The 12,236-nt window shown below is 35.8% G+C and overlaps 1 protein-coding gene across 1 annotated transcript; it reads right to left on the reverse strand.

Annotated features, from left to right (window-relative positions):
- Window positions 1-499: 499 nt before the first annotated feature.
- Window positions 500-6,169, reverse strand: LOC119767071. The gene is made up of 3 exons (XM_038254506.1): window positions 6,046-6,169; window positions 5,469-5,634; window positions 500-4,555 (listed from the first exon to the last, which is right to left on the reverse strand). Exon 3 carries the CDS (start codon window positions 4,516-4,518, stop codon window positions 1,033-1,035), a length of 3,486 nt encoding a protein of 1,161 aa, XP_038110434.1. The 5' UTR covers window positions 4,519-4,555; window positions 5,469-5,634; window positions 6,046-6,169; the 3' UTR covers window positions 500-1,032.
- Window positions 6,170-12,236: the final 6,067 nt, after the last annotated feature.

Consider the following 12,236-nt stretch of genomic DNA (forward strand, 5'->3'; position numbering starts at 1 on the left):
TTATATGTCATTACATTTTCATTGACGTGCTGACATTAACTTTATCGCATTCTGCGTTTCTGCGAATGATCTGGTTTGGTTGATACTTTGTCCTTTGTCTTTGATTTGTTTTCTTTTTTTTCACTTTAAAATTTATCACCCTTACAAGATGGGTTCTTTTTTTTATATTCGCAAAAAGAAACACAACTCTAGTTAAAATTTATATATTAGGGTGGTTCAAAGCCGGGCTTTCTCGGGGTTGCCTTCTGAAATCAAAGATTGACCCATCACTAGGCCACACTAGGCTAAATTCCAAATTTGAGCTCATTCTAACCACGGGAACCCCTCCCTCTAATCGCTCGATTCGCGATCAGATCGGGCTCGAAATTGTACTGGGAGTTCCCTTGCGAAATAATAAGACGCGTATTTTTTTGTTTGGTCATTAGGGTGACCTACGTCGTGAAAACGGCAAAAATAAACTTTTTTCGCTAAATTTGCAATAGTTTGAAAATTTCAGCGATGCCCTATACGGCCGTGCTGTTTTCGTGGGGAATTGCTGTATAAGTATAACATAATCCAGTATTCCAGTAATACACTTTTGAAACAATAAAATCCTTTCTTTTAACTGTGATCCGACTCCGACTCCGACAGTGTCTCCCACTCCGACTCTGCTTCTAAAGCACTGGTAGCAATATTTAATGCTTCTCTGTGAATAGGATTCCGATCATCAAACACTGTTTGATCAATTAGATATTTAAGTATTTTTTTTAACTTGAAACGAGCAGCAATGTGAAAAATGGTGTTATTTGTGTTGTCAACTTGCCAAATATTGGCACCATTTGACATCAGTAACTTAACTGTACCAAGCACTTTAGCAGCAAGATGCAGGGCAGTTTCTCCTCTGGAATTTTTAGCTTCAATGTCAATTTATAGTTCAATTAAATATTCAATCACTTCATTTGCACCGCCTAAAGCAGCTACGTGTAAAATTGTATTTTCATCTCCATCTACTGATTCGATGTTTGCATCTTTTGAAATGAGTAATTTGACTGTTTAAATTTTGTTACGTTCAGTTGCTAGATACAGGGCAGTTTCTCCTCTGGAATTTTGAGCGTATATGTCCATTTCAAGTTCAATCAAATATTCAATCACTTTATTTGAACGCCATCGAGCAGCATTGTGTAAAATTGTATTTTCATCTCCATCAACTGATTCGATGTTTGCACCTTTTGAGATGAGAAATTTGACTGTTTCTATTTCGTTACCCTGAGCTGCTCGATGCAGGGCAGTTTCTCCTCTGGAATTTTTAGCTTCAATGTCCATTTTTAGTTCAATGAGATATTCAATCACTTCATTTGCACCCCATTTAGCAGCAATGTGTAAAATTGTATTTTTAGAATTATCAACTGATTCGATGTTTGCACCTTTTGAGATGAGAAATTTGACTGTTTCTATTTTGTTACCCTGAGCTGCTCGATGCAGGACAGTTTCTCCATCCGAATTTTTAGCTTCAAGGTCCATATTTAGTTCAATTAAATATTCAATCACTTCATATGCACCCAAACGCGCAGCATTGTGTAAAATTGTATTTTCATTTCCATCAACTGATGCGATGTTTGCTTCTTTTGAGATAAGTAATTTGACTGTTTCAATTTTGTTAAGTCCAGCTGCTAAATCCAGGGCAGTTTCTCCACTGGAATTTTGAGCGTTTATGTCCATTTCAAGTTCAATCAAATATTCAATCACTTCATTTGAACCCCATAGAGCAGCATTGTGTAAAATTTTATTTTCATCTCCATCAACTGATTCGATGTCTGCACCCTTAGATATGAGTAGTTTTAATATTTCCAAATCATTTCCTTGAGCTACAAGAAGAGGAGTGTGCCCATATTTGTTGCGAACATTGACATCCAACATTTTTTCAGCAGCTTGGTGAGTTGAAGAATCACTTTCATCAGCAATAACGTTCGAATTTGTAGACAGTGACAACAAATACTCTAATGTTTGGTATGCATTAGAACGAACTGCAACGTGGAGCAATGACTCCCTATCATAATCGTAGCGAATCGTTTTGTAGTCGTAGAATTGTTGCAAATGTTCAACTATTTTTTTACAATTGATTTCACATGCCCAAAAAGCAGCTATTTCGCCGATGGAGCGAATAAATTCTAAAAGCCTTTCGTTGTTTTCACTATTTACCATTTCGAAAAAAAACATACGAATAACATCTTGTTCGTGAAAAATATTTATGATTTCTTTTTGCCCATTTTCATCTCCACGTTTCACAAACTCTTTGAGATAGTCGGCAACTAAAAATTCACTGTACGATTGGTGAATAAATCGTGGATATTTGTCATAAACTTCGATAATAAGAGATTCTTCACTTGCGTCAACAATTGTTTCTATGATTTTATGTACCTTTGAGTCATAATTTTCTCCATAAAGAAGAATACATAATTCTAATGGCAGCCATTCTTTCAATGCAATTAGTTGGTGTTCAATTTTCCACTCGGTTATTAAACCATGAATCTTTCGAGGAATTTCTGTGTCGGATGGTTTGTTGTTCACTTTGTTGTACGTCAAGTGCAAACTTTTTGTTATAAATTTATCATAAATATCTGCAATTGTTAAAGAGTTTTTGCTAACTTTTTCAAAATCTGGCAAAGAAATAGTATAATTTTTCTTAGAGTCGGAACAAATTTCAGCCAACATTTTCAAGAGAAGTGGTATTCCCAGAAAAACAGATTTCTTATTAAGAGTTTTTTTGTAAAACGGTTCCAACACCTTCTCCAACCTTATTTTATTTTCATCAGAAATTGGATCTTGAATGTTCCAAAACTTCTTAAGAAAATTGAACTGGTCATCATAGTTTAGCGGTTTTATTGACATTGCTTTTATCTTAAGCAACTTTTCTAGCTTTTGTTGTTCCTTCTTCCTGCTGCTTATTAGAATTTTAGTGTTTTGTCGTTCCATCAAAACCTTGATGCTCTTCAGTGCCATGTCTATATTATTTGATTCGGTTTCATCAAAGGCATCCAAAAACAATATAATTTCATTTGCATCGTTATTGAATACTTTACAACTTTCTTCAAAACAATGACCATCAAAAATCTTAAGAGCGTGCTCAATCGTTTGTATTTCCTGGTTGTTCGCGAAAATGTTATTCATGTAAAATAAAAAAACAAAATTTTCTGGGCACTTTTTCTGCGCTTCAAAAGCTAAATATTGCCAAAGAGTACTTTTACCCATGCCAGGCTCTGCGACTAGAAGAAAACATTTTTGATCTTTAAATTTATCATAAAGTTGATCGATAAAATGATGGTCTTTCAGATCGTCGAATTGAATTTGTTTTAATGTTGAACTATCGGAATGCTTTGATGAATACGATAATCTACGATTAATGTAATACCTTTGCATTTCTTTTAAACTTGAACATGATCGCTTCGAAAGTTGATTGACCAAACTATTGATTTCAATTTGAATGCTGTCCAACCATTTTTGTGTCTCTTCAAGATTTAGAAAGTTTGCATTTTGTGTAACATTGTCCCATGCATTAAATTTTTCCTCTATCGATTTATAAGAATCGATAACAACACTCGATGGGAGCTTCCCAAAATCATCCGGTGGAATGAAGTTTCGCATCCAAACGCGCATTTCCTTTTGCAGTATTTTTGACATTTCTGCATCGTTCGGTTGTGAGACCGATAAAATTAAATCATTGATAAAATTATTGAAAATTGTTTCATCAACAAAAGGAGGAATGTGTTGTTTGCGTGATTCACCTTTGAAAAAATCGTTTAGCGTTTTTTCGTCAACAAACACCGTTGTGCAATTGTTTTGTTTTAGATACTCGAACAGTTTACGTGTTCTAAGATTGAAGTCTTGTGTTGGAATTTCATCTTTGAGATTTAACTGCTTTTCCGATTTGAGGAACAATTGTTTTAACGGAGTTTTGTGCTCTAAAAGAAACTTACATTTATTTTTCAAATCACTGCTTTGAAGATTATCTTTCAATTTGGAACAAAACATATCAAAGTTTTGATTGGCCTTTTTTGAAAGTGCGTTGAGTTGTTCTGTGTTTGGTTCAAGCTTGAAATGCTCTGTACATGTGTCGAAACTTAACAGATTATCCAAATTATTGTCTTTACTTATTTGCCCTTTTAATGAGTCGTGTATTTTTCGGTTTGTTGATACAATAAACCACTTCCGCTTTTCTTCATATGGCCAATCATCTTGAACGTTACAGTACGATTCTAAATACTTTATCAACGCGAAATCTCCCTTATCATCTCCAAAAAGCATTTCGGAAGTCAATTCACCAGGATTTTTTGTGTGTTTCGCTTGGATCAGCCACCATTCTCCGGTATCTTCCAGATAGATGACTACATCATCGAACTTACCGACAATGGTCATTTCGGTAGCCATCTTGAAGTTTCTCTTTTGCTGGGTTGCGGTCAGTGCAAGTTTTAAGCCAATCTTCCGTTGATATGCCATGCCATCGCTGCCGGTCTTGGTGCGCACGAAATGAGTTGATGTCATCTTGGCAGTGAGTTGATTTATCGATTTTGTGATCTTACTGCAAATGAAATCAAACCATTATATTTATTAGGTTAGTAGGGGAAGGGATTGATGTTAAAAGACAGGACGTGGGAAGGGAAGGGGAATCAGGAGGATGATGATGAAAACTTTTCTTCGATTCTTAGATGTTTTCAACCGAGCCATGTAGCCTGGTAAGCGGAAGATCGTGGATTCTATTCCTGGCTAGGACCAATAAAACTGGTGCTCGATTGCTTAGTAAAGGGAAGGTAGTGTTTAGCCAAAAACGATCGTGAAGTCAATTTGTCTCCAGAACAACAATAAATCAGCATTAAACACTACTTAAGAGCATGTGGACAAGCTCAGCTACAGGCCCGCATGAAATTTGTGGTCCCCAGAAACACGTGTACTTTGAATTGTTCTAAAATATTTAGATATTGCTGTTCTGTTTTCAAAACTGGCCGATTTTCAATAACTTTATTAAAGAAAAGATGAAAAATATTTTGATGTTTTTCATACAAATAATCACTAGTTTTTTTTTGTATTTATTTTAACTAAATTCGCACACGCGCTATGTCTCGAGAGTCTTCACTTCAAATTTCAGCAAATTGGGCCCATCTCATCTCGAGATATCGTGGCACCCGTTCCATCCTATCTCGAGATATCGTGGCAACTCGGAGTTCAGAGAAAAGCGCTCACAAAGTTTGACAGTTCGTTTTGCACATGGATAATTTTTGAGCTTAAATCGTCTTTCACTCAGTTTAATCATGTAAAATCTTGATTATACTTTAAAGAGTGATTGAAAATCATCCTGAAAGTGGATTTAATAAATAATCTGTAATATGAAACTTTGTGATTTTCTAGATGTCTACAAGTTTTCTCGACTTATCTAGAGCTAATTATGCATGACCTAACTGTATTTAATATATATGATCTTTTCAGTAAGTACTTACTTTTCAATTGGCGCCTACAAAATTCCAGATATGATTCAATTTCGAGTTGCTTAGGTCCTCGATTACGTGCTAGTCGGATGGGTTTTTTCCTTAATTAAGACAGGAAATGGATTGTGCAGCAAACCAATTTGATTTTCATTGTTATCATGAGTATTTTGATAAAAATCTAAAAGATTATGACAAACAAAGAATAAAAAAAAATGGAAAAGTAAAAAATGAGATTGTAATTGTTCAGTTTATGAATGTTAATGTAATAATCAATTTATTAGTGAAACTTTAGCATAAAGTTGCATTTTAGATTTAGATGATTCTTGTTGCATTTGATCCGGATGAATGTCAAGAATCACCTCCAACAAGGTAGATCCAGAACAGATGCGTCTACCCTAAGTTGCAATAAAAAGAGCATTTCCACCTTTTTTCCAAGGATTGAAAGAGCCGGTGAAGTTGCATTTTCAACTTTTTTTAGGGGCTACAAGTGTTAAAAGAGCTTAATTTTGTCCATCGTTCAGTAATTGATGTATTTCAGTCAGTTGTATTGAAGATTCAAATGTACAGTTCCAAAATTTTGAATACTTACCTAAGTATAGTTTAATTAAAGTCCTTGTGCCAATACTGATTTCCTTCAAGCTTAACACTTTTACAAACTTTGAAAATATGTTCTGGAACCACACGGAGCTCAACCTTTTCTATCGAACTTCTGAACAAAGTATGCGCTTGTGGCCATATGAGCACCGTGTGATATTTATATTTTTTTTTTCGTTTTTTACCAGTTTTTATCTTATAATCCGTCCGTCCTGCTAATGATAAGGATATTGCGCCAGAGTTGAACACAATGCAATATTAATCAGAAAAAAACTAACTTAACCCACCTATGTGATTGATGTCTTCCTCACTCTTTGCCAAAAATAAGGCCAACCTTCAGCATAGTTGGAGGTAACTTACTGCAGTTTGAACCATTTTTGAACAAGAATATTAGCTTTTGTAAACATGCTCAATTTTGATACAAACAAGAATATTCTAAGTTTTTGAATGTTTGTTGTACTCAAATCAAAATCAGATCAAAAATATATCAAAAATGTTTAGAAAATATCATTACTTTTCCTGTCATTCTCGAACGATGAAACGGCCTCCCTTTACTTACAACAAAATAACGAATTTGAAAATTATTACTTTTCAACACCAGTGCTGAAAAGTTGAACTTTACAGCACTTGTATCGAAAAGTAAAATTTTTCAATATCTTCTTGAATTGAACTGTAAATTTACTCGATCGGAAGGGTCAATTCTTGCTTATTTTTTCAAAAGGTCCTATATAAATAGGGAACTCATGGCGCATAGGTCGTTTGAAAAAGTTTTTACTCACTTACGACCAATTTGATTTTGAATGCAAAGACAAAACTGCAAAACTACCAAACAGTCAAATTTTATGAAGATATGAAGATATAAAAAAAGTTCCATGTTGATTTTTCCTGGGATTATTCGTTATCTTCACAAACATTTGAGTTGAACTTAATTTACCTGATTATATTTTTTGCTTTGAATTTTAAAGATATGAAGAAACAAAAAATGGCTTGTCGATATTTCCTGGTATTGGTATCTTCACAGTTACGTGCGTTGAACTTAATTTTCCTGATAATTCAAAATATATGGTTGCGAGAGCATTACCTGGGAGACGTGGCATTTATCATAAATTTTATTTAACTTTTTACAAATTTAGAATTCAAATAAAATTTAAATTTAAAATGTTCATGTAAAGTGGAAAGGGAACTTCTTTCATCTCCAATATATTTTTTAAAATCACTTTAGAGCAATTTGTAACTGTCGGGTTACCACCGGCTCACGAGCGCTACCGAGACTCCCTCATGTAGCCTCAGGGTCGGCATGCTTGCGGTCCTGAATCGCGGTAAGCTTGGGAAATGCTTTCGGCCAAGGTAAAACTCCATCACTTCGACTGAACTCTTTCTATTTACTCCCACTTTCTTACAGCTATCTCGTCGCCATCGTGCTAACTTGTCGTACGTGCATTTTGGGTCAAATTGAGTTAAGAACGCCATTTTGTGCAGCTCACAATGCCTCACCTTTTGACCTTCACAGATCCCCAAAATTCGATTTCAATCCTGAGATATTCAACAAAAACCGAAAAAACTCCGTGTATTTTTGTCACTTTACATATGAAAGTAGTTTCAATCTTGTCGTGCTATCTTGTAACTCCATGAAAATTGATGTAAGTGCGACAAAAGGCCAAAGGGATTTCAGGCCAGGAAAGTCAGGATGCGTTTGTCGCACGTACAAGCTAGACTACCGTAAACATTTGTAATTATAACTCGGGACTCCAGCAACCAACTTCAACCAAACTTTGGGACAATGCACAGAATGGTAAGCCAAACAAAACGTGTTTGTTATTGTTTACATTGCGTGCTCTCGTTTTTGAATATTCAAGGTCAAACATTAAAACGCGTTTTTCTCGGAACGTCAAAATGGCGGGTGCGACAAGATAGCACGACGACGTCGATCTGACCTTCTCTCTGCTCTTCCTTCTTCTCGGGGCCCCGTACTCCGACTCAGCTTCCGGTGACGCCGCTTCCTCTCCTTCTTTTGTGGTTGCTGCTACTCGCCGTCATGCGGCGTAGCCGCTGCCCGCAGCTCCGGCGCTCGCCGTCTCGTGGCGCAGCCTCCGGGGTTGGTGTACTGGATGGCGTACTCGACCGGCTGCGGTCGTTACAAGGGAATACCCGGATGAGGCGCAGGTACGACGATGGTCTACGTCCGGCTGCGGACTGGATTCTGGGGGTGACTCGATGGTTGCGGCGAGTCCCCGGTTTGTGTCCTCGACACGGTTGTTACTGGGCGGTGCCGAACTGGCACTTAACGTGAGGTACGAGGGGTCCTGGAGGTGATGGTTGAGGTTAGGTGAGCCATGACGGTTGGATTTGTTGGTTAGGCGGATGGGGTCGTTAGGGTTGGCAAACTGGCGGGTTTTGTGGACAAACCTGATGTCTAGGCTTAGTGATTTTTCACGCTCAAAAATTGCAAATTTCACGGGGACCTTAATTTCAAAACACCAAATTTCACGAAAATTTCGCGGAACGTGAAAAATATTAAAATAACCATGAAAATTTTATGTTAGACTTACAGAAAGTACTTTTTATGTTTTTTTACATATTATTTTTCAATAAACCTAAAAAAATCTTAACTTAATTTGAACGTGACACAAAAAATAATTTGATTAATTAAAAAAATCCACTTGGTTTATGGATGGGCTCTATAAATATTTTGAAAAAAAAATGCGTATTGTCATTTATTGACCTGCTTTTTTAATGTTCGAATAATATAGCTAAACAGTTTTTACAATTTATTGAATTTCATATTAAAACCAAATTTAACAAAACAATCTAACAATAAAAATAACTTTTTTGCGACATTTGCCCAGTAAAAATAATTTAAAGGTTTTCATCTCACTTTTCAAAAACTAAAATAAAAATCACTAGTCAAAAATAATTTAATCTGTAACGAAATTTTTGAAATTTAAAAAAAACTATTTTTTAATCTTGAATAAACCAAGCTTGAATCTTTCAGCATATTTCAAAATTATATCTTTCAAAACTCAAATTAAATTATAGTAAAATTGTTATAACGGCAATTGAAAAAAATGTAAAATTCAGCTGGTTTCCTAAGAATAACTGATAAACTATTGTTTATAGTACCACGAAAATTGCAATCTATTTTCTCAATATTTTTCTTCCTCTTCTCTGATGGAATCAATTTTTTCAAACTTTTTTTTTTTTGCTCCTCCTGGACCGGAAGAAATGGGAAAGACAACTATTTTCACGAAATGTTACTTTTAAATGAATGTTTGCTTTTAATTGATTTCTAAAAGTAAATCCATACAACTCAAAAAATCTGTACAATCTTTAAAAAAAATTACAATATACTTGTTAATTCAATTTTAACAAGTATTGGTTGAAAGAGACAAAATTTATAAAAAAAATCGAGAATAATTTTTCTTCTTTGACTGATTTTTGTTAACATCATTTAAGTATTCGCAGCAATCACTTCTCAGTAAATGTTGTATCAATTTCATGTTAATATTTGTTTGTTAACAATTCTTCAAATGGTTCATACGCTTTTCAATTCAAATCTAATAAAATTTACTTTAAAGATCTTTAAGAATGAAATATTTATTATTTTGTTATTTTTATGAATTGATTTGAGAAAATTGATAAATTTCACGGGATTTCACGGAAATCTTCAAATTTCGCGATTTTCACGCTGTCCGCGAAATCGTGAAAATTCACTAACCCTACTGATGTCCTTCAGCGGTTCCCAACACTCCTGGTTCCCGCTGGCACTGTCACTCACGGCCGTGGCCGTGCACTGAAACTACTTGGCGAAACAGTGGAGTTGTAGCGGTCCAACTGTTCGCTATGACTCTTTCCGGGCAATTGGCCGAGTCTTGAGGAGTCCTTGGCGGTTGACGGTCTTCGTCTTTCCCCTCCTCTTACCGCGCCTTTTCCCTGACCTTCCAACCTACCGTCATGTCACCACTCTACCGCCCACTGCCGACGAGGTCCTCTGGTGGTCGGTTTCGGAAGCTTCTGCTGGCTGCGTTCTTGGTGGACGTCACTTGCTGGGTCGTTTACCGGAGACAAAACACTTGACACGCGAACACTTCCCAACTTTTACATTAAACGGAAAACAAATCGCGTAAATCGCGATAACCTTCACGAGTGAGGTTCCGAACGGTTACAAATTTCGGTATCATATTTGAGCTTAAAGATCCTTATCAAGGCAATTAATTATTGAGTCGAATCGAGTCTGAACTGAACTAACATTATGTGGAACTCCAACCTTTGGAAACAGGAGATTGTCAAAAAAAAAAATAGTTATTTTAAATTTACTGCTAGACACAAGTGTAACACTTTAGAATTTCAACATAACAATTCAATGATTGGTTACAAGTACCACTCACAAATTGTTGTACTGTAAGGATTCAATGGTAGTTTATTAATAATGTTACCTTTTATCAATTCATAACTATTCGCAAACTTGTTGGATCAAGCAGAACAGTTGTAGGTCAAATGGTCTCAAGCCTCAACTCTGAAACGTTTAGCAAAGACACAGCCCCATGCAATGTACATATAATAAATTTCACCCTTACCAAGATCATGATTTTCTGAGTTCAATAACCTACTTTTTCATACGATTTTTTGAGTTCAGGTACTAAATGGTTATCTGGGTTGAACTAAAAAAATCATATGAAAAAGTGGGTTATTGAACTCAGAAAATAATGATTTTTTTTGTTAGGGTGTTGCATCGGTGAGTATGACTATTAGGTTGTAATATGGTTGCATAGACAAAAAGTAAACTTCTTCAAATTTAGAGGGCGCAGCTATTTTTCGGCCCTTTTAGGGTGCAACGCAACTACCCCAAAGTTTAGTAACGATTGGTTTGCGCAAAGTGTTTCAATTTTCGTTGGAAATTTGCATGGGAAAACCCTTTTTTATTTTGATATTTATAAAATCCACGTTTCATGCTGTAACAAAACCGGACTCATACTTGGTTGCTCCAGAAGGTGCTCTACAACTTTCCCGAAAAGAGTATGGTGCTAACTTGCTCCTAAAATAAGATACAGTGTTTTCAAAACTGGTCTAAAACGTGTTTTTTGCTCGAAAATCGTGTTTTGAGGAAAAATATAAAAAAATCCATATTTTTGCGTTACGTAATAAAAGAACGGTCCCAAAGTACTCATGAGTACTCTGTTATAATTGCAATTATAACAGTAGTGCGGAAACAAACCAAAAACTAGCCAGGACTTGACTCTGAAACAAAATGCTAGCAACGATACATCAATGTGTCTCTGCAACACGAAGATGTAGCTACACCTCAACATAGTTGCAACGAGGATAGAGTTATGTGAAAATTTTTTGCTGCAACATTTGTCAAGTCCGAAATCATTATTTTTTTTTCATTTTCTCAAAAAAAAATCAAATTATTCGCTCTACAGCATTGCCTTGGCGTTCTCGATTGCGAGATTCCTACTCGAAACTAGGTGTCCGAAGGCTTGATTGTTGAGGCAATTGCAAACCTCTTTTTACACCTTAGCTTCCATCCACCCCGGGGATTCGAACTAACGACCTTTGGATTGTGAGTCCAACTGCCTACCAGCGACTCCACCGAGACAGGACCCAGGGAGACGACTCCTACACCTGGACTTTTTTCATTTTCTATGCTGCTTAAAAACATTCTGTTGTAAAAAGAAACATTCAAAAAGCAGAATTAAAAATTCATTAGTTTTGACGAATCTGTTCGATGTCTTTTGCAAAGTTGTTACGTGGAACACATGAGTTTTTTGTAATAGTAGTACACAGAAAAAAAACAATTCCCGTAATCGTGAATAAAGTTCACGATTGTGAGATCCACGAAGGAATTTATTCATGAGTATGGTGCATTTGCACTATAAACGTGAATATATTCCTTCGTGGTTCTCACAATCGTGAACTTTATTCACGGTTTCGAGAATTGATTTTTTTCTGTGTATTACAGAAATTGTTGATGTACTGGAAAATAACGTTCAATTCAATTGCCTCTCTCGTTACAGACGATCGAAATTTCTTTCCTTGACTTTGAAAAACTGTATCAAGTACTTATAATTTTTTTTTACAGTTTCTCCTTACCAAGTCTACGTTTTTCAATGTTTACCTTTTTTCTCTCTGCTCCATCATTGAAAGTTCAACGAGCGTGAGAACCCATTAGGTTCCGTTCGTTCGCCT

Source organism: Culex quinquefasciatus, chromosome 2 (genome assembly GCF_015732765.1).
Source record: "Culex quinquefasciatus strain JHB chromosome 2, VPISU_Cqui_1.0_pri_paternal, whole genome shotgun sequence".
Classification (NCBI taxonomy): domain Eukaryota; kingdom Metazoa; phylum Arthropoda; class Insecta; order Diptera; family Culicidae; genus Culex; species Culex quinquefasciatus.

Bases quoted from the DNA above. Each gene is read 5' to 3' on its own strand.
- LOC119767071 (XM_038254506.1), bottom strand. From the start codon at position 4,518: ATGACATCAACTCATTTCGTGCGCACCAAGACCGGCAGCGATGGCATG.